The 21425-nt window shown below is 41.5% G+C and overlaps 4 protein-coding genes across 5 annotated transcripts; 1 reads left to right on the top strand and 3 right to left on the bottom strand.

Moving 5' to 3' along the window:
• Nucleotides 1-1049: 1049 nt before the first annotated feature.
• Nucleotides 1050-5603, bottom strand: LOC114451097 (ubiquitin carboxyl-terminal hydrolase 47-like). Its single transcript, XM_028429642.1, has 12 exons — nt 5518-5603; nt 5034-5143; nt 4859-4955; nt 4671-4783; nt 3525-3595; nt 3324-3449; nt 3152-3247; nt 2939-3067; nt 2734-2862; nt 2617-2651; nt 2500-2534; nt 1050-1934 (listed from the first exon to the last, which is right to left on the bottom strand). Exons 2-12 carry the CDS (start codon nt 5089-5091, stop codon nt 1252-1254), a joined length of 1572 nt encoding a protein of 523 aa, XP_028285443.1. The 5' UTR covers nt 5092-5143; nt 5518-5603; the 3' UTR covers nt 1050-1251.
• Nucleotides 5604-5609: 6 nt separating this feature from the next.
• Nucleotides 5610-8551, top strand: LOC114451098 (uncharacterized). Of its 2 annotated transcripts, none has more exons than XM_028429644.1 (5): nt 5610-5747; nt 7098-7201; nt 7328-7419; nt 7524-7694; nt 7772-8551. In XM_028429644.1, the coding sequence occupies exons 2-5, from the start codon at nt 7105-7107 to the stop codon at nt 8234-8236; spliced, it is 825 nt and encodes a 274-aa protein (XP_028285445.1). In that variant the 5' UTR covers nt 5610-5747; nt 7098-7104; the 3' UTR covers nt 8237-8551. The 2 variants fall into 2 exon arrangements, with proteins under 2 accessions (XP_028285445.1, XP_028285444.1); XM_028429643.1 differs by having other exon boundaries at nt 5614-5752.
• A 255-nt stretch (nt 8552-8806) lies between these two features.
• On the bottom strand, nt 8807-20389 carry LOC114451222 (uncharacterized). Its single transcript, XM_028429801.1, has 22 exons — nt 20374-20389; nt 20138-20217; nt 19848-19947; nt 19467-19579; nt 19321-19391; nt 19108-19233; nt 18642-18737; nt 18438-18566; nt 18232-18360; nt 18107-18144; nt 17799-17830; nt 17314-17691; nt 16996-17095; nt 11889-12001; nt 11744-11814; nt 11531-11656; nt 10968-11063; nt 10764-10892; nt 10558-10686; nt 10433-10470; nt 9642-9673; nt 8807-9558 (listed from the first exon to the last, which is right to left on the bottom strand). Exons 2-22 carry the CDS (start codon nt 20208-20210, stop codon nt 8807-8809), a joined length of 2871 nt encoding a protein of 956 aa, XP_028285602.1. The 5' UTR covers nt 20211-20217; nt 20374-20389.
• On the bottom strand, nt 13822-16244 carry LOC114450989 (ubiquitin carboxyl-terminal hydrolase 47-like). The gene is made up of 8 exons (XM_028429484.1): nt 16048-16244; nt 15592-15687; nt 15388-15516; nt 15182-15310; nt 15057-15094; nt 14928-14959; nt 14625-14824; nt 13822-14414 (listed from the first exon to the last, which is right to left on the bottom strand). Exons 1-8 carry the CDS (start codon nt 16171-16173, stop codon nt 13824-13826), a joined length of 1341 nt encoding a protein of 446 aa, XP_028285285.1. The 5' UTR covers nt 16174-16244; the 3' UTR covers nt 13822-13823.
• Nucleotides 20390-21425: the final 1036 nt, after the last annotated feature.

The following is a 21425-nucleotide window of genomic DNA, read 5'->3' on the forward strand; positions in this document are numbered from 1 at the left end:
TCCTGGGAGATCATGATGGAGTCATTGGTCAGTCAGAGTGTGGTGTTTCAGGGTGGATGCTGTCTTCCAGTCCCTCTCTGCTCTGTATGAAGGATAAAACCTCCACTAATGATGTGATCATATTAACGCTTTGATTGTCACAGTTATTAGAACCCAGCGAGTCGTTCCATACTTCCACTTTTGTCCTTGTCACCTTTCCCACCATCTTCCTTCTCTGGATCATACCCTCCTCCACCTGCCAGAAAGAGCACCAATTGTATGACAGACTTGTGTTGGATGCCATATTCACACAGGAGCTTGGAGTCGTCATCCAACCTCTGACTTGCGAAGATTAGATGCAGATCTGCACACACAGAGAAAAAGTCAATACCATTCAGTGAGTGTCAGGCTCAGTGCTGTGCTTGCATTAAAAGTTGCACCGTGCAGGCTCATTAAAACAAACCCGCTCCTTTAACATTCACACCCGGAACAACCACACTTCCGGTACAGACCTTCACAATAAAAGCAGTTCTAAGTATATAAAAAAATCCTCCGCATCAGTTAAGATTTAAAATACGCGATCTTTGAAATGTTCCTGTCAGTATTAACTTTTACATTATGAACAAATCTTGAGAAAAAACACATTTCTTAGGAGAAAAAAAACACGTGATCAACACACGTGTTGAACGACGACGTTTCGGGCCAATTTTTTTTTATTAATGTAACGTCGTGAGGCGGGTATCCTAACACTTCACAGTGAAACAGTCTAACTGCGGTGATCTTACCTTCAACAGGGTATGATGAAGTATGAAGGTAACGAATCCTCTCTTCTATCTTCTTCTTCAGCTGCAGCACTGTGATGGTCTTCAACTCGTCTTTAGTGTCGCACAGGTCGATCACCATCCTCTCTCTGCTGAACCCTAACACTCTGACCTGGACAACCATTTTTCTGTCGGTGTTAGTCTGCAGTCTTTTTGGACTTTTCACTGATCACACAAGAGAACAAAATTACTTTCACTTTCATTTTTAAAAAGACACACACACACACACACACACAGTATAATCCAATGTAATTCATGTGTTCCTACATTTATTTCAGTCTTTATTTTAATACACTGTGTGCATGGATATATCAGAGTCCCCACTGATAATACAGAGTTTGAATCAGTAAACACAAACCTCTCTGATCGTTGTTCAGTGATGTCAACATTATAACCTGAATAAATATTATAGAAGAAAGGAGCTGCTTCAGAAATAGGCTAACTGTTCTTATCACCTCCACGGTGGTGAAACTTTTCTGGTCATTGTTGCAGTCTGGTGTCCTGTTGTCACAGTTTGTATGGGCCGTGGTGGTGCCCTGTTTGTCTTCAAGCTGCTTCCATTCATTCTGTGTGGACCGTGTGAGCGTGTTGTCAGACGTGGAGATGAAGGAGAGCCATTTACACCAGATCCACTCCTGTGAGCTGAGGCGGCTGCCTCTCGTTCGTTTATCAGACTTTGGACTGTTTTTCTTGCAGCGCTTCCATCACTTGTCTTTGTCCCTGTCTTGCTGACGGTTTCTTTTAGCCTTTTCCTCCAATCATCCTCATACCTTGTTGAATCTACTCTCATGTTTATAGCAGTCTGCTGTCTGTTTGGGTCAGGAAGATCTCCGCCTTGTTGTGTCTCTGGAAATTGTAACGTTGGTGTTTCCACACTCTCTCCATGTGCATCAGCTTCAGGTAAAAGCCACACTGCTCTCTGGTTTGGCTGTTTGTTCTGATGACCAGACGTCTGCTTCCCCCGAACAGCACGACCGCGGCTCTTTGTTAAAACATCCCCGTTCATGTGCTTCAAACTTTCACTCTGCAGCGGATGAAGAGGAGTATCTCTACTTTCTGCTTCAGACTGGACGTCTGAATGAGCACAGTGAGCTTCCTGGCTGCTCCCGTCAGTCTTTTCAGGTTGTTGCCTCACTTTAAACAAAAACATAAAATTGTTAATGAACACAAACAGAAGAAAAACAACTTATATAAATTCTATAGACTAAGCAACCTGTGCATGCATACTTTATACTGTTTGTTTGAGTATTCAAATATTCATATCCATTCTGACTTTGCTAGCAATCAAAGAATCTAGGCCGACTGTTACACAGCTATAGTGCATGTTTTAGTTTTACTACATCAGGTTGCTAGCAGTTTGACGCAGGGGAGCTAACATTAAGTTAGTGTTGCACACTAAGATGAGGAGTCTGGAGTGATCTTTAACACCACATCCTTGCAGTGTGTCCTCACAGGCTGTTATAATCTGCTACATCCAAACAAAAAGTGTTGTGCATGTTAGCACATCTGGTTCCCTCATCCTAAAGATAATGCTGCACTGATGTCTGCCTCATCATCATCATCACAGGAACCCATGAGTTATTGACAACAGAGACATTTGCATAAAATCCAGTTTTTTCATGTTATGTTGTCACAAGCAATGGAAATCGATCAATACATGGAAACTGATATACTCAGAACTGTTCATTTACAAACTTACCCTTCCTGTACATGAGGAGGTAAGCCATGCTGGACCTGTTTGCAGGAGAACAGGGAGCACAGTCATCAAAGATGTCACTAGGTGGCAGCAAACACTCATCTCTAAGGAAACATTTACCTGAAAGACTTTTCAGCTCCAAACGGCTGCTCAGTCTGTGGAATTGAATTGAACATCACATTATTTAGAACTCTAACTTAACATTAAACTCTGTGAGGATCTGTAAAATGTACCTACTATTTTAACAAAGTCATCATCGAAGCAGTACCACTCCCTGTTTTCAAAAGATTGGATTAGTGCGGTGTAATGACCCTCTGTTAGAGTACCACAGTGGTCAACCACAGCGTAGAGGTCATATCTGTACTTCTGAGGAGAGAAAAAAAACAAAGTAATCAACTTTTAATAAAAGATATTACAATTTTTAAAAAGTCTTCAATGATACCTTTATGTATAAGGTCTGAGGAACACGAGCTCTGCAGCGAAGCTTGACGTAGCTCTTCATCTTGTAATCATAAGTGAACCTCTTCAGCAGGAGCGTCAGAACATCTGGACTCCGAGTCATCTCCCATTCCTACACCACACGATGGAAACAGCAGCATGGAGAACATTCAGTCACCTGTGATATCAAAGGACAGCAGGTCAAAGTTGTACTCACAATGTCTGCATGTTGCTTCTCTTTACAGCGGCTGCAGTACATCTGGTTGTCCCCGCTGAACTCCTGTACCGTGAAGAAAGCCTCCAGGCCTCGCTCCTGCACAGAGAGAAGAGTCATTACCTCTGCTGGGTCTTCTCTTTTCTAACATAACTCTTCACAGAAAGCACGTTACCACATTGTAAGTTTGACCACATGAATCTTCCATCGCAAGAGGCAGAACTAAAAACGAGCTCTCGGATTGGTTCTTCTGTTCGCATCTGTGGCATGTGGTCTTCTGATTCAGCTCTCCCTTGAACACCTGTACACAAACAGACACAGTTAAAGACATATTTACATATTTATTGTCTGTAATCTGATTCTAATCGGCGCCTACCATGGAGGCCTCGGAGCTGGTCAGGCACAGAATCTTCTCAAAATACTCGCCAGCATCACGTTGCTCAAACACTGTAAGAAGGACTGAGTGAATTAGAGGGACAATGAGCTGCAGAGCTGATGCACTACTCCACCAGCTACGAGAAATACCTAGAAATTAGCATGTAAAACACAACTGTTCAAGGCGCATATTCAAAAGGGAGATTTAATGCATTTCCCCACTCTGCTAAAAGCCAGCGGGGAAGTCACCAGCGCCGCCCTGAATAAGCAAAGAGCCAGATATGTAACACTGGTTGAACCCCTGCACGAAAGCCTTGTGACCCGGGTCTGTGATTACAACTGAAAAGGCCACAGATTACGTTCCTCTTTGACCCATTTAATGTTTGAAAGCCCCACTAGTCACAGATGAGGCTGCGGCTGAGTTGGAGATGATCGATCTTTGTGAGGAGGACCAACTGAAATCTGCTTTAAGGGAAGGGACCATTGAGTTCTGGAAGTGTGCCAATGGAAAAATAGCAACATGCGTAGTTGCTATTGTAAATTATTATTTGTGGACTTGGTTGAACTAAGAGGTTGTGTGTGTCATACAGTGCACACAGTGTTGTGTGAAATGGTGGTCTGGTGGTCTTAGTACTGTAGGAGTCCATTTCTGTCATTGTCATGTTGGTGTGTGACATTTATAAATAAATAAATCTGGCTGAGCAGAGGTGTGTGTGTGTGTGTGTGTGTGTGTGAGAGAGAGAGAGAGAGAGGAAGGGATGGGTGATGTTCATGTGTGCCCATGTGTATGATGGGGCTCCTTGCGGTAACACAGTAAAAAAAAAATGTGGCTCTTGGTCTCTGACTGGTTGGCTACCCCTGATGTAAAAACAGCAGCCACCATGATAAATCTATATTGACATGAAAATAAAAGAGCTCATCAAAAACCAAGTAGTGGTGCAGATAGCACACGTTGGAGAGTATGGTACGTTGAACAACCATGGGTTCAACCATGGATTCCTATACTAGACATGAGCCCTAGTTGCTCTGACTCTTGGACTGAATCAAACGGGTATTACACACAGTGTTACACACGGCTAACTAGTTAACATGCTGCTTTTGTGTGTGTGTGTCTTTACCAAAGTTGAGGGAGACGCTCTGAACATACCGTCTGTGATGCCCAGCTGTTCTATAAATTCGTGGGTTCTGGTCATCCTCTGTTCTAACTCCTCAAACAGTTCTCCCAGGTGTCGGTCAAAGATGGATGAACCTTTGCTGCTGCTGTGTGTGTGTGACACAGTGAGAAGATGTGTAACCAGTGAAGCAAAGTCTGGCTCATTTCAAAACGTTTCAGACCTTTTCAGCGCCGCCCGGAAGTCCTCAGTCATGAAAAGCACCTGAAGCACGCTGTTTAGATAGCAGGTAAGACCCGGACTCTGCAGGCCATGGTAATCTAACACACACACAACAGCAACGTGACATACACAGCTTCTTACACACCTCTAAACTGGTATCATGCTGTGTCACGTACCTGAGATGCAGAGGTTTTCTAGTTTCTCTCTGAATGTGTTGACAACCTGATGATTCATTCTGACGTCCCTTTAATGGAACTGCTGCCATTTTTATATTGTGGGTTTCATCCTGTGGAAACATTATACAGCTCTTACCATACCATCATAACACACAACGCTCTAAAAACCTAAATAACACAGCGACTGATGTTATTGAGTCAGTATTTCTAATGTGTATTGTTGTGTTGTACAGATTACTGTTGATTTTACAAACTGAGGAGAGGGTCAGTGAACGCACCAGCTGTGTTTGTTATGGAAACCCACCCAGCCTGAGTCCTGCTGCGGGGTTTACATAGAGACAACTCAAGCAGCCCGAATAAGCAACAATAAGGCGAATGTAACATCTCACACACACACACACACACACATTATAACTGTCCTGACAGCACCCACGATGACTTTGGTATGTAGTAAACTGGGAGGGTTAAACACCAGAACACTCACCGTGCAGCCTATCTGATGATCCGACGGACTCCTGCTGTCTTTCACTTTCGATTTCAAGAAGGAGGAAGCGATACAGGCAGACAGACATACAGACAGCTGGAGCAAAGGACGGCTCACAAAAGTACTTAATCTGTGCGAAATAATCCTTCTGAATTTTGCGCGTATTCAGGTGCGGCTGCCCCACTTCCGGCTGTGCGCCAGAATAAAGAGGAAGTCCTAAAAACCTACAAGTAAGGTAAGAAATAACTCCTCATAAATCTGTTAGGGATAGAGATCATATCTGCTCTAAATAAGAGAGGAGCTTCACACGTGTAAGATTTTTGTAAATATGAATGACCTGCTTATGTTTTTGGACCTTTTTAGTCGTTCTAAACACAAATGACTTCAGCTGTTTCCTCCTTTTACAAACAAGCGGCAATCAGGGCTCAAAGTTGAAGCCCATGCGGAAGTTTCAAAACTTGTAATTCACGCTGCAACCACTGGGGGCTGGCTCCAAAAGCGAGTAATTTCCCATAGACTCCCATGTTAAAATGGCCGATTTCACAGCAGAAAAGAACATGTTTACAGCCTGGTACAAAAAAACCACTCTGGTCTCAGATGATAGGTTCTCTTCTAGTGTCGATTGTACGGGGGCTGAATTTTTTTACAACCCACTCGTTTCAATGGTATTCAGACTTAAAATTACGCATAATTATGGGTGTTGCCGCTTGAGTGACAGACAGTTGACGTATCACAGCGTGAGTTTCCTGCTTCCACGATCGCCCACCCCCCCCCCCCCCCCCCCCTAAACCCCCGCTCATGCTCCCCCTCTTTGTCCATATTTGGAGTTTTGGCGGACGTGACGCTGCCAACATGGCGGCGGTCATCACGTCCCGGAACCTCCCACCGAGCCTCAAAACGGCTCTTCGGAAACAAACGGGTGACGTCACAGAAGCTCTGTCCATAGTTTTTACTGTCAATTTTTACAAAGCGTCTTCCTGGCAATGATGTCACCGTGAGAAGGTGGAAAGTCCCTGCAAGTTCAATAAGCTGATGACATTCAAGCTATTTGTTGTCTCTAAACAACAGTGTGACATCAATGCCTCAGGTCAAACTGTTTCAGTCTGACCTTGTTATATTTTCACCCATTGATTTACCCTGAATGCTGTAGAAAGCAAGCTTTGGACACCTACATTACATCCCATCCATCCTGGGTGACCCTCTTACACTTGGACAGGACCCCCCTTTTGGGTTTAAGTCTGGGCCTCTTCAGGCCTTGCTTTGGCTGACAGGTCACCTTCACGTTTATTCTCTTATGTTGGTCATTGTAAGTGCTTGCCCTACATGCTATACCTTTTTATCAGGACAGTCTACAGGCTGTACAGACACACCTTCCATTCACATGATTATACATTTGTTTGCTTATTTTGAAGAGGAGTTCATCTGGTATTATGTCACATTATGTGACTCAGAAATGTATGAAAATATGGCACATTTCCAATGTTTACTTCTCACTAATACCTGATATCTTTGATGATAGATGATCAGATATAGGATGGTGACTTTAATCAAGAGTCTAAACTTTTATTTTGCCTTCACAGAATCAGAATGAGCCACCAGGAAGAGGAGCAGTTGGAGAGGCAGTACGATCGACTGGATAGCACTCTAAGCCTTGTCACCAGAACGGATGACTTGGATCCCATGTGTAAGCTTTGACAGAACATAGTCAGAAATAAAACTTATAGCAGTCTGTTGACGCTGTACGTCAACAGACTGCTATAAGTTTTATTTCTGACATACTCCTGATACATTTGTCGTTGTCTGCCTGCAGCCTCTGATGACACCCTCAGAGCACTGATGTCCTGTGGTCACGCCGTCTCTCCTGAATCTGTAGCCGATTGGTGTCGCAGCCAGCTGGACCAGGTAACCCAGAAACAAGAAATTAGACTTTGGACGCAGTTAGCATAAAAGTCTGAGAAAAGTAATAAAGCAGAAGTGGTGAAAATTATCTTTGTTGTTGCTTTTAGGGAATATTTAAGTTCAGATGTTGCGCGCTGGTCGATGGGAACAAACGGTGCAACAAAGAGTGGTCGTACCCAGAGGTGCGCAGACTGGCCGACCTGTCTGTAGAAGAGATGCAGCACTTTGAGGAGACCATCGCTCGCCTGGCTGCTGAACAATACTGTGATGGCAAGCAAGTAAGTGCTGCAGCATTTTATGAGCGTCCAGTTGGATTTCTTTGATGTTAAACTCAGTGGATTTCTCTCCACATCAGTGCCCACAGTGCAAAACACACGTGGAGAGGAAGGATCTCTCCAACCTGTGCGTCAGGTGCACCATATGTACAGCCGATAAGAAGAAGACCTACCAGTTCTGCTGGCAGTGCCTCCGGGAGTGGAAAGGTCCGGGACCTCGATCTGACCGCTGTGACAACAACGGCTGCACCAACCAGGACCTCCAACTTGTCAGGACCTGCGTGGACGTAAATCTCCACGACGTGAGGGGGGTGGACGCCTGCCCGTCCATCCGCCTCTGTCCTACCTGTGGTTTGAAGATTGAGCACAACAGATCGGGCTGTAAGAACGTCATCTGTCCTCGCTGTCGGGTTGAGTTCTGCTTTGTGTGTCTGAAGCTCACCCCTGTGTGCCTGAAGAGCAGCACGTACTTCATACCCTGCATTGGCGGCGTGGCTCCCAGACAGACAACCGTCCCTGTGTGGAACAGGCAGAGGAGACAATAAACTAACTAATATATCTAAGGTTTTGACTTACCTTAGCCTCTGACTATCCTCGACAACTTGTTGACTTTTCATTAGATTGTGAAGTTTAAAACAACCTGTGCTGTCAAATCTTCTTCCTCAGGCTCACTATAAATCTGTCAGGTACTGAAGGTAGTTGAGTAAATATACAAAATACAAAAGTTTCATGGGTATAAACACAATATTTGCAGCCCCAGAAGATGCACTTTTATTGTTCTGCCTTCTCGTGGCTTGATTTTAAATTGTTATGACAAGTAAGGTGTTTGTAAATAACAAATAAAAATCGATCAACTTTTATCAACATGTGTAATTATTGTTTTATTTTTTATCTTGTTTGAAAAAATCTGACATGAAGAAAATAGGATATTGTCAGTAAAACATCTGATTAAAAAGCACAAAAGAATCATATCATGTTTTATATTGTTTTATAAATGGAAGCAATCATTTAACAAAATATTTCCACAGAAGACATTTTTACCTCTGCACAATGATTAATTGTTCCAATGATTTTGTACAATTAAGAAAAAAAAACATTATGAGTACTAATACACATCATGATGATCCGATGCGGAAACCTCCTCTCTTCCTGTCAGTGTGTTTAGAATTGTCAGTACAACAGGAAGTTTTATAATTAAAGAAAGGCAAAAAACAATTAAAGATTCCACAATACTTAGTTGAGGTCCTCAATGATAGGTTTTTATCATCATCCCACTCCACCATCTTTTGTTCCTCCTGCTGTTCTTTCACCTTGTCTCTGTAGATCTCTGGGCCTTTGGACGTTTTTCTAACGATGTCTCTGCGGCTCTCTGGGGCTTTGGACATGTTTCTAACAGTCTTTCTGTGGCTCTCTGGGCCTTTGGACGTTTCTTTAACAGTGTCTCTGCGGCTCTCTGGGCCTTTGGACGTTTCTCTAACAGTGTTTCTGCGGCTCTCTGGGCCTTTGGACGTTTCTCTAACAGTCTCTCTGTGGCTCTCTGGGCCTTTGGACATTTCTTTAACAGTGTCTCTGCGGCTCTCTGGGCCTTTGGACATTTCTTTAACAGTGTCTCTGTGGCTCTCTGGGCCTTTGGACATTTCTTTAACAGTCTCTCTGCGGCTCTCTGGGCCTTTGGACATTTCTCTAACAGTGCCTCTGCGGCTCTCTGGGCCTTTGGACATTTCTCTAACAGTGTCTCTGTGGCTCTCTGGGCCTTTGGACGTTTCTCCAATGTCTCTGTAGATCTCTGGGCCTTTGGACGTTTCTCTAATGTCTCTGTAGATCTCTGGGGCTTTGGACGTTTCTCTAACACTGTCTCTGCAGGTCTCTGATAAAGAAACATTAATCAGTAATTATTCATCGTCTCTGCATTGTTTGAATAATTTCTTGATGATTTTTTAGAGATCTTACCTCTGTACATGAGCAGGTATGCAGTCCTGGACCTACCCCAAGAATAATAATTATATGATGATATTAATATTGCCAAGTATTGGATTGTAAGATAAAATTATTTAGTAAGCTATCCAGCTAGCTACAGTATTGTGTAATACTCTTTTATGCCACAAGCTGGATAGTGAGTTTTAGACAGAATAAATGGGAAGCTGTGGCTCAGACAATAACCGCTGGTGGTGTGATCCCCAGCCTTAGCTGCAGGCTGACGTGTCCTTGTGCAAGACACTTAACCCTAATCTTTTGCACTCTCATACCAGTCTCAATAAGCTGTTATAAGTTAAACCATTCCTGTTTATATTATGCCAACTGCACTGTCTTGCACTATACATCTTTTGCACTCTTACTGCATTGTGCCTTCACAATGTGCCTTGTATTTTGTGTGTGCCTCATTGTAGGTACATTTTTTTACACTTTATATTTATCTTTAGTTTTAGTTACATGTTATATGTTGCGGAGTGAAGAGTAACGCAATTTCGATTCTCTGTATGTCCAGCACATATAGCAGACTTGACAATAAAGCTGACTTTGACCTTTGAAAAAAGAAAAAAAAAAAAAAAAAAGTTGCTCCCAGTGGTTGCACCACCGATGTGAGAATGTGTGTGTGAACGGGTAAATGTAGAAGATGTGTGAAGGTAGAAAAAGCACTATATAAGTACATTTACTATTTAAATTAAATCCAAATCATAGCCAACATGCCACTCCAAGGTTTCAGCACCCCATCAAAACATAGCAGCAATAATCAATCATACCTGTGTGTGCTGGTCTTTGTAAATGGCTGCTCTTCAGCCTGCATCACCGGACAACAACAGCATTCAGGAACAGCCCTTTCATTTTTCATCATTTGTATGTTTTGAATTAAAGTAACTTCATTCACCTTCGTGACATGAGCATCGTCACACTCATACCAGGCTCTGTCCTCTCTGGACAGGACAGTGGCTGTGTAGTGTCCACCACTGATGCTGCCCATGTGATTCACCATCGCGTACAGTTCGTACTTCTTCTGCTGCAACAAAATACAGTCGGATAATGAAACAACCTGAAAACTGTCGCAGCACAACATTCAAAGTTACTCCTGCTTACCGCGGTGTTAATTGTGGGCGGCACCTCCACACAGCAGTCTGATTTAACATGAGACATGGTGGTGTAGTCAAAGTCAAACCTCTTGAGGAGCAGAGTCAGAATGGGAGGAGATGTCTCCATCGTACATCCCTGCAGAGCCACAGGAAGGATTTATGAACACATACCAGGTCAACACATAGTCCAATATAAGATTTGAAAACTCACACTGGTCGCCTCCATTTTGGTTTCACAGTCAGGGCAGAACACTGAGTTGTCTCCACTGAAGGTTTTTTTGTTGAATACCCTTTCAAAGCCTTTCTCCTGTAGACACACAGATAACACGAATTATAAATAACAAGCAAGGTGAGTCAAAAATGAAGTGGCAGCACTTAACTCCTCCCATGGGGGTCACTACAAAGTCCGTACAAGGAGACAGGTCTTGCTGTGTTATTCTTGTTGATTTTAAAATAAAATACCAGAACTGGCCAGTGAAAAATACATTTAAAGCAAAATTTACCTTCATGAGAAAAGCTTAAGAGTGAATTTAGCTGCATTATAATACATTATATGTGTGCATGGAGAGTAGTGGCTGGTGTCCAATGATTTTTACATGAAGTCTATGGTCCAGACAGGCACAGCTTGGGAGTGCTCCACCTCTGATTCACTCGTGACTTTAAGCATTTATGTTTAGGTTTGTGTACAGTTCATGTTGCAGACTGCTCAAACTGCAGGCATGTTTATAAAACTGGTTCCAGATGTATCAGGGTTAGCAGCAGTTCTTCACTCACCACGCTGTAGGTAGCATCACGGTTGTCTCTGAGTGACAGTGGAATCATCCAGAAAGGGTTCATCTCCTCATTGATGCTGTGGCCTTCAGAGCATTGTGTTGTTTCTGACAGCTGTCCCTCAAACATCTTCACATAGAATCATAAATAATAATATATGTAATAACAATAATATCAGTTTGTTTAATTTGTAGTTCACTCTGTGGATCCGCTCACCTCACAGACCGGACGGCTGACCTTACGTAAAATCAGCTCCAGGCACTCGGCAGCATCTCCCTGTTCATAAACTATACGTGATATATTTTAATAAAGTGGATTTTTATTTTATTTTTTTTTTCATTTCGCTCACTGATCAACGTACCCTTTTCTATCTTCAAAATCCTTGTGATGTTTTCTGTTCCACATCTTGTTTCTTTCAGTTTTTCAAAGAGTTTCTTCAGCTCTCGATCCATGCTGTGCGGTTTTGGATCAAACCTTCAGGAAGAGAATTGTTTCATTATTATTATTTTGAATAAGCTGTTCATATGGTGGTTTCTCAGTTCACCATGTGGAATGTCAGTAAGGGGACTGCAGTTCACTGAACGGCCACAGGTGTCACTGTTTACAAAGGTTTTCACTTTCACTGCATTCAGTCCTGAGCGATGATAACAGGGCATGGGAATCATTTTTTTTAAAAAACAAATCTAAACATAAACTTTGTTATTTCAGACCTGTCATGGAGTCCAGGTGTCAGGAAGAGAACCTGCAGGATGCTGTTGAGATAACATGTGGCTCCCTGATTTATCAGACCATGGTGACGTCTGTCAGGAGCTTAAAAAAGAAGAAGATATAAACACAGCATCATTACAGCTTCTCCTTCAATGTGTACAGACACACACCAACAAGTATAGCAAACATATTTATATACAAATAATACTGAATATCTTATCACAATACGTTCATACTTTAATTTGTTTTAATGCTTATATCTCCATTTGTTGGGCTCCTTTCTACCCAGATCAATAAACTTAACACTCAGAAATAAAAACATATGGTTAAATGTATGTAATGTTATAAATATAATCTGCTGCATTTGCTCTCACTTTAAATCCACCCAGTATCACCACAGAAACGTTCTCTTCTGCATCTTATTTACCTCTTTGCTTCTTCCTCTCTGTTGCTGTCTTGTCTTCCAGAAGTCGTTTCTTGGCCCTTTGTTCGTCTTTCATCTTTTTCCTAAAAAAATAAATGTGTACTTTAGAGAATGATTTAAGTCCTCTGGTGATATTTTCACATCATGGATTTGGCTTTTATGGGTTAAAAATCTGAGGAACAGATCAAAAATCACACCTCTGAAAACACTGATCACTATTACGGACGGACAATGTGCTCACCTGTCTTTAAAACAAGCTGTACGAGGTGTGAACACAAACAGAAAGCAGGCAAGAGCAGTGCTGTAGATCAGGTTTATCTCAGAGGGCTGGCTGACAGGCATCACATGACCAGGCTGGAGTTTAAACATTTTAAAATGGACCTGTTTTATTAGAGTTTGCTCTGATTCTGACTTATTTTCCTGAGAGTTTGAGGTTTATATCTGCCACAGTTATGACCAGAAACAGGAGAATAATTATGTTAAACCGAATAAAAACAACATTCAAACATACATTGAGTTCAAATAATATTGAAGTTCATGGAATAAAATTGGATAAATGTGAAAGAGGATGTAAACACAGGGCTTTACATCTCTGCTATGTCTTTACTCTTGTTTTTTTCCCAGCAGTGACACAATGTGGCAAAACTGCATTCTCACACAGGTGATTCCCAGCAGCTAGTTTCCTCCTTCACATTACTGTAAGACTATTATCTGTAACTTGTTCATCAAGAACATGAAGCCACATTGTTTTGAAAGTTGATTGTGGTTTTTTGTTTGTTTGTTTGAACAAAACGAAAGCATAACTGCAATGAAAGACACGCAAACCCTCTGGGATCCGCACAGAAAGTCTCATGATTATTGATGGACTACAGGTGTTAAAATCTATTATTACTTTTTCATTGAGTTGGTCCACAGCCGATGCTGATGCACGCTCTGTGGTCAGAGTAGCATAACACTAGCTTGTCCACCCCTTGTGGCTGGACTTTAAACTGTTCAGGACAAGAAAGGTGTTTGTAACTTACACATTTAAAATTCTTTATACATCAAAATAAATCAATCGACTCTTATCATCATGTGTGAATATTGTTTTTATTTAAACTCATTTAAACATAAGTAAATAATCATATTATTACAGTTTTATAAGTAAAGCAAGCACTACAACAATTACAGAGAGGTAACACACAGCTCCTCAGCATGTCTGCAGTTGTCAGCTGAGGAATTCAGTGATTCTGGAATTTCTTTATCAGCATCTTCCCCCACTCCTTTGTGTTCGTTTGATCCCGCTCGATGTTCTTTCACTTCGTCTGTGCGTCTATCTGGGTCTTTAACTGTGTCTTTCCTCTCTTGTGAATGGCTGTCTGGGGCCTTGCTTTGCGTTTCTTTTGCCTCATCTTTGCGTCTCTCTGGGTCTTCGATGGTGTCTTTAACCTTGTCTCTATGGCTGTCTGTGTCCTCAACCGTGTCTTTCACTTTCATTCTGTGGCTCTTAGAAAATTTGAACATGTCTTGAAACTTGTGTTTAGGGCTCTTTGAAACTTTGCTTGTTTCTTTTGCCTCGTCTCTGCATCTCTCTGGGTCTTCAACGGTTTCTTCCACCTCGTCTCTATGGCTCTCTGGGTCTTCCACAATGTCTTTCATCTTGTCTCTGTGGCTGTCTGGGTCTTCGACCATGTGTTTCACCTTGTCTTTATGGCTCTTTGGGTCCTCCAATGTGTCTTTCATCTTGTCTCTGTGGCTGTCTGGGTCTTCGACCATGTCTTCCATCTTGTCTCTATGGCTGTCTGTGTCCTCAACCGTGTCTTTCACTTTCATTCTGTGGCTCTTAGAAAATTTGAACATGTCTTTAAACTTGTGTTTAGGGCTCTTTGAAACTTTGCTTGTTTCCTTTGCCTTGTCTCTGCATCTCTCTGGGTCTTCAACGGTTTCTTCCACCTTGTCTCTATGGTTGTTGGGGTCTTCCACAATGTCTTTCATCTTGTCTCTGTGGCTGTCTGGGTCTTCAACTGTGTTTTTTACCTTGTTAGTGCGACTCTTTAAAGATTTGAGCATGTCTTTTAACTTGTTTATGTGGCTCTTTGATCCATTGCACGTTTCTTTAGCCTCGTCCCTGCGTCTCTCTTGGTCTTCAAATGTGTCTTTCAAGTTGTCTCTGTCGCTCTCTGAAGCTTTAAAAGTCACATACAGAAACATAGGTCAGTAATTATTCATCAATATTTCTCTCTGTGCATTGCTTAAATAATATCTTGAGGATTTTTTTAGAGATCTTACCTCTGTACATGAGCAGGTATGCAGTCCTGGATCTATTCAAGAATGATAATTATCAGTTTCATTTTGGTACAAAAAATAACAACATAGAAAAATAACAAGATAGAAAAACAACGTAATAATCAATCATACCTGTGTGTGCTGGTCTTTGTAAATGGCTGCTCTTCAGCCTGCATCACCGGACAACAACAGCATTCAGGAACAGAACTTTCATTTTTCATCATTTGTATGTTTTGAATTAAAGTAACTTCATTCACCTTCGTGACATGAGCATCGTCACACTCATACCAGGCTCTGTCCTCTCTGGACAGGACAGTGGCTGTGTAGTGTCCACCACTGATGCTGCCCATGTGATTCACCATCGCGTACAGTTCGTACTTCTTCTGCTGCAACAAAATACAGTTGGATAATGAAACAACCTGAAAACTGTTGAAGCACAACATTCAAAGTTACTCCTGCTTACCGGGGTGTTAATTGTGGGCGGCACCTCCACACAGCAGTCTGATTTAACATGAGACATGGTGGTGTAGTCAAAGTCAAACCTCTTGAGGAGCAGAGTCAGAATGGGAGGAGATGTCTCCATCGTACATCCCTGCAGAGCCACAGGAAAGATTTATGAACACATACCAGGTCAACACATAGTCCAATATAAGATTTGAAAACTCACACTGGTCGCCTCCATTTTGGTTTCACAGTCAGGGCAGAACACTGAGTTGTCTCCACTGAAGGTTTTTTTGTTGAATACCCTTTCAAAGCCTTTCTCCTGTAGAAACAACAACACAGACTCAGTCCCTGGAAGGAGACAGGAGGGATGATGTCACAATGACTGAGGTTTATTTGAGCTCAGTCTTGCACAGCACAAGCCCTCTTTATGATTGGCTGCCTGAAAAGAAGTGGTATCATGGCCTCTATCCCAGCTGTCGTTCAACTTTGTCTACAGTTCGTGTTGAATAATCAAAAAGTGCGACCTGCCAATATATGGACCTCATACCAGAAGGAGAGGATGGATGGTCGAGCCCCACCCACCACAAAAGGAGACTGCTCATGACTATTCCATGTACTGCAGGCATGTTTATTAAACTGGTTCCAGATGTATCAGGGTTAGCAGCAGTTCTTCACTCACCACGCTGTAGGTAGCATCACAGTTGTCTCTGAGTGACAGTGGAATCATCCAGAAAGGGTTCATCTCCTCATTGATGCTGTGGCCTTTGGAGCATTTGGTTGTTTCTGACAGCTGTCCCTCAAACATCTTCACATAGAATCATAAATAATAATATATATAATAACAATAATATCAGTTTGTTCGATTTGTAGTTCACTCTGTGGATCCGCTCACCTCACAGACCGGACGGCTGACCTTACGTAAAATCAGCTCCAGGCACTGAGCAGCATCTCCCTGTTCATGAACTATAAATGATACATTTTAATAAAGTGGATTTTTCTTCCTTTTTTCTGTTTCATTTCGCTCACTGATCAACGTACCCTTTTCTATCTTCAAAATCCTTGTGATGTTTTCTGTTCCACATCTTGTTACTTCCAGTTTTTCAAAGAGTTTCTTCAGCTCTTGGTCGATGCTGTGCGGTTTTGGATCAAACCTTCAGGAAGAGAAGTCACTTTTTTAAAGGTTCAATAGAAAGCATGTGCTGAACAAGTTTTATTTACATTTACATCTTCAATCCCCTAACTGCCTGCAGAATTACTTTACCTGTTTCTTTCCTCAAAAGGAGACAGTGTGCTCTCTCTTAGCCATTAGCTTCCTGCTAACATGATTCACTTGCTGTAGCAGAAGATCTCAGTTGATTAATTTACTTTTTAAACCAACAAATTAAACCAAAGTCCAATCCAGCTGAGCTTAACTTACCAGCTAATGCTTTAGTGAATGTTATCTTCAGCAAAATAAGGAACGAATGAATGAACGCCCCCATATAACATAAATGTATAGGTGCTTTTTACTGGAGCCGGTTCTGATCGTTCACTTCAAAGAGCCGGTTCTAAAAGCCAGTTCATTCATGACCGACACATCACTACAGTTCACTGATCAAATCTAAACATAAACTTTGTCATTTCAGACCTGTCATGGATTCCAGGTGTCAGGAAGAGAACCTGCAGGATGCTGTTGAGATAACATGTGGCTCCCTGATTCAGCAGACCATGGTGACGTCTGTCAGGAGCTTAAAAAAGAAGAAGATATGAACACAGCATCAAACAGTGTCTCCATTAATGTATACAGAATGTAGGTTTATGGCACAACCACCATTAATACATCTAATAATTAAAAGCTTTTCACAAAAAGTTTTTACTTCATTTTTTTGGGGTCCTCCCTATTCAGATAAACTGAACACTAAAAAAATACAAACCACAGAAACCTTCACTTTTGCATCCTATTTACCTCGGTCTTTGAACGTCTTGTTCACCTCGTCTCTGCAGCTCTCTGGGTCTTTGAACGTCTCGTTCGGCTCATCTCTGCAGCTCTCTGGGTCTTTGAACGTCTCGTTCACCTCGTCTCTGCAGCTCTCTGGGTCTTTGAACATCTCATTCTTCTCGTCTCTGCAGCTCTCTGGGTCTTTGAACATCTCCTTCTTCTCGTCTCTGCAGCTCTCTGGGTCTTTGAACGTCTCGTTCGGCTCGTCTCTGCAGCTCTCTGGGTCTTTGAACATCTCCTTCTTCTCGTCTCTGCAGCTCTCTGGGTCTTTGAACGTCTCGTTCGGCTCGTCTCTGCAGCTCTCTGGGTCTTTGGACGTCTCGTTCACCTCGCCTCTGCAGCTCTCTGAAGTTTTAAAGGTCACATAAAAAAGATTAGTCAGTAATTAATCATCAGTGTTTCTCTCTGTGCAATATTTAAAAAAATTCTTGATGATTTTTTAGAGATCTTACCTCTGTACATGAGCAGGTATGCAGTACTGGAACTATTAAAAAATGACAATAATAACATTAATTTTGGTACAAAGTACCAAAATAATGACAAGATAGAAAAAAATATATATAATTTAGCTGGACAACCAGCTAGCTACAGTCTTATGTAATACCCCATTGTGCCACAAGATGGATAGTGAGCATTAGAAGTTTTCTTTTTTGCTCCACAGAAACAATTGACTCCAAACATTTTGTCCCTCTCAGTAATTAATGACCCCCTATAATGTACATAGTAGCCTGTAACTGTTCAAAGCAATAATCAATCATACCTGTGTGTGCTGGTCTTTGTAAATGGCTGCTCTTCAGCCTGCATCACCGGACAACAACAGCATTCAGGAACAGCCCTTTCATTTTTCATCATTTGTATGTTTTGAATTAAAGTAACTTCATTCACCTTCGTGACATGAGCATCGTCACACTCATACCAGGCTCTGTCCTCTCTGGACAGGACAGTGGCTGTGTAGTGTCCACCACTGATGCTGCCCATGTGATTCACCATCGCGTACAGTTCGTACTTCTTCTGCTGCAACAAAATACAGTCGGATAATGAAACAACCTGAAAACTGTTGCAGCACAACATTCAAAGTTACTCCTGCTTACCGGGGTGTTAATTGTGGGCGGCACCTCCACACAGCAGTCTGATTTAACATGAGACATGGTGGTGTAGTCAAAGTCAAACCTCTTGAGGAGCAGAGTCAGAATGGGAGGAGATGTCTCCATCGTACATCCCTGCAGAGCCACAGGAAGGATTTATGAACACATACCAGGTCAACACATAGTGCAATATAAGATTTGAAAACTCACACTGGTCGCCTCCATTTTGGTTTCACAGTCAGGACAGAACACTGAGTTGTCTCCACTGAAGGTTTTTTTGTTGAATACCCTTTCAAAGCCTTTCTCCTGTAGAAACAACAACACAGACTCAGTCCCTGGAAGTCACTGGAAGGAGACAGGAGGGATGATGTCACAATGACTGAGGTTCATTTGAGCTCAGTCTTGCACAGCACAAGCCCTCTTTATGATTGGCTGCCTGAAAAGAAGTGGTATCATGGCCTCTATCCCAGCTGTCGTTCAACTTTGTCTACAGTTCGTGTTGAATAATCAAAAAGTGCGACCTGCCAATATATGGACCTCATACCAGAAGGAGAGGATGGATGGTCGAGCCCCACCCACCACAAAAGGAGACTGCTCATGACTATTCCATGTACTGCAGGCATGTTTATTAAACTGGTTCCAGATGTATCAGGGTTAGCAGCAGTTCTTCACTCACCACGCTGTAGGTAGCATCACAGTTGTCTCTGAGTGACAGTGGAATCATCCAGAAAGGGTTCATCTCCTCATTGATGCTGTGGCCTTTGGAGCATTTGGTTGTGTCTGACAGCTGTCCCTCAAACATCTTCACATAGAATCATAAATAATAATATATATAATAACAATAATATCAGTTTGTTCGATTTGTAGTTCACTCTGTGGATCCGCTCACCTCACAGACCGGACGGCTGACCTTACGTAAAATCAGCTCCAGGCACTGAGCAGCATCTCCCTGTTCATGAACTATAAATGGTACATTTTAATAAAGTGGATTTTTCTTTATTTTTTCTGTTTCATTTCGCTCACTGATCAACGTACCCTTTTCTATCTTCAAAATCCTTGTGATGTTTTCTGTTCCACATTTTCTTTCTTTCAGTTTTTCAAATAGTTTCTTCAGCTCTTGGTCGATGCTGTGCGGTTTTGGATCAAAGCTTCAGGAAGAGAAGTCACTTTTTTAAAGGTTCAATAGAAAGCATGTGCTGAACAAGTTTTATTTACATTTACATCTTCAATCCCCTAACTGCCTGCAGAATTACTTTACCTGTTTCTTTCCTCAAAAGGAGACAGTGTGCTCTCTCTTAGCCATTAGCTTCCTGCTAACATGATTCACTTGCTGTAGCAGAAGATCTCAGTTGATTAAATTACTACATCAATACAGTTCACTGATCAAATCTAAACATAAACTTTGTTATTTCGGACCTGTCATGGATTCCAGGTGTCAGGAAGAGAACCTGCAGGATGCTGTTGAGATAAGATGTGGCTCCCTGATTCAGCAGACCATGGTGACGTCTGTCAGGAGCTTAAAATGAAGAAGATATGAACACAGCATCATTACAGCTTCTCCTTTAATGTATACAGAACATACGTTAATGGCACAACCACCATTAATACATTTATTTATTGACAAATAGCTTTTCACAAAAAGCTCTTATTGCATTTGTTTCATTCATTATCAGCCCATTTTTGGGGTCCTTCTGCATCTTATTTACCTCTTTGCTTCTTCGTCTCTGTTGCTGTCTTGTCTTCCAGAAGTCGTTTCTTGGTCTTCTGTTTGCCTTTCATGTTTTTCCTAAAAATAAAATTGTACTTTAGGAAATCATTTAAATCCTCTGGTGATAATTTGAGATCACGGAGCGGCTTTTTCAGGTTAAAAATCTGAGGAAAAGATGAAAAATCTACAACTAACACTGACCACTGTTACTACAGAAATGAAAGATGTGCTCACCTGTCTTTAAAACGAGCTGTACGAGGTGAGATGTGAACACAAAGGTAGAGCTGTAGATCAGGTTCATGTTAGGGCTGGCTGATGAATGTCACATGACAAGGTTTGTCCACTGAAGGAAAGGTTGGAATATAAATGTAACTTCAGAAAGTTTGTTTATACCACTAAATACCAGGAGAATAATTATAATAAAGACAAACAAATAATCACATTTCCAAAAGAAAATCTGTTTGGATGATTTAAAACATGCCTGATAGTGAGTCAATATGAATAAAAAAAAAGGCCTTTACATCTCTGCTATGTCTTTGCTCTTGTGTTTATTTTCCTGGCAGTGACACAATGCGGCACAGCCACATTCTCAAACAGCTGATTCCTGTAAGACTAAAAGTAATTCTGTAACTTGTTGATCAAGGACACGCAGCCACAAAATTTGAAAACGAAAGCAAGAAATGAAGAACTGAATGAAAAGAATGTGAACACCGTCCAGAAAGTCTCAGGTGTTAAATCCTTTATTACTTTTTCACCTTCGTTATTTTACTCCTTAACAATGGAGGCTAGAAATTGACTTTTATAATTACATTACTCTCAGGTATATGGTCTTTTATGTTCATGTTTTCATATAAATTAGGTTGTTGTTGTTTTTTTTTTAAAAAAGAAGATAAATAAAAATAAACTCTAAATAGAATGACAATATTATGTTGCCACAGGTTAATAATTGACAATCATAGCAGGAAAAAATGTATTTTATCCACACTTAAATGTTTAAAAAGAGGCTGTGTCTTTATTAAAGTTACATCAGTGGATATAATGTGAATCTAAAATAGGACAATCACTATATTTTTGTGCATGGTCATAAACTGATACTGGGTCATTTTATGGCTTCATAAATAAACAGAAACAGAAAAAGAAGCAGAGTTATTAGCATAAATAACATTGGTATGACTCCTATAGGATTTCAAAGCGCTGGCTTTAAATTTATGTGACTATGTGAGTATAACTAGGCCGGAGTCCGTGGATTGTTCCCTCGTGTGTGGTCCCGTCAGTGGACTCCTCCG

This window comes from Parambassis ranga, chromosome 18, assembly GCF_900634625.1.
Source record: "Parambassis ranga chromosome 18, fParRan2.1, whole genome shotgun sequence".
In the NCBI taxonomy this organism is placed as follows: domain Eukaryota; kingdom Metazoa; phylum Chordata; class Actinopteri; family Ambassidae; genus Parambassis; species Parambassis ranga.

Bases quoted from the DNA above. Each gene is read 5' to 3' on its own strand.
- LOC114451097 (XM_028429642.1), bottom strand. From the start codon at position 5,091: ATGAATCATCAGGTTGTCAACACATTCAGAGAGAAACTAGAAAACCTC. The intron at 3,068-3,151 runs GTGAGTACAACT...CGTGTGGTGTAG, and splicing joins AGAAGCAACATGCAGACATT to GAATGGGAGATGACTCGGAG. The intron at 2,652-2,733 runs GTAGGTACATTT...TCAATTCCACAG, and splicing joins ATGATGACTTTGTTAAAATA to ACTGAGCAGCCGTTTGGAGC.
- LOC114451098 (XM_028429644.1), top strand. From the start codon at position 7,105: ATGAGCCACCAGGAAGAGGAGCAGTTGGAGAGGCAGTACGATCGACTG. The intron at 7,202-7,327 runs GTAAGCTTTGAC...GTCTGCCTGCAG, and splicing joins GGATGACTTGGATCCCATGT to CCTCTGATGACACCCTCAGA. The intron at 7,420-7,523 runs GTAACCCAGAAA...TGTTGCTTTTAG, and splicing joins GTCGCAGCCAGCTGGACCAG to GGAATATTTAAGTTCAGATG.
- LOC114450989 (XM_028429484.1), bottom strand. From the start codon at position 16,173: ATGTTTGAGGGACAGCTGTCAGAAACAACCAAATGCTCCAAAGGCCAC. The intron at 15,688-16,047 runs GTGAGTGAAGAA...TTGTTTCTACAG, and splicing joins GTGATGCTACCTACAGCGTG to GAGAAAGGCTTTGAAAGGGT. The intron at 14,960-15,056 runs GTATGATTGATT...ATTCTTGAATAG, and splicing joins ACAAAGACCAGCACACACAG to ATCCAGGACTGCATACCTGC.
- LOC114451222 (XM_028429801.1), bottom strand. From the start codon at position 20,210: ATGAAAGGCAAACAGAAGACCAAGAAACGACTTCTGGAAGACAAGACA. The intron at 17,096-17,313 runs GTAAATAGGATG...TTCTTTTTTAAG, and splicing joins CAAGACGTTCAAAGACCGAG to CTCCTGACAGACGTCACCAT. The intron at 9,674-10,432 runs GTATGATTGATT...TTCTTGGGGTAG, and splicing joins ACAAAGACCAGCACACACAG to GTCCAGGACTGCATACCTGC.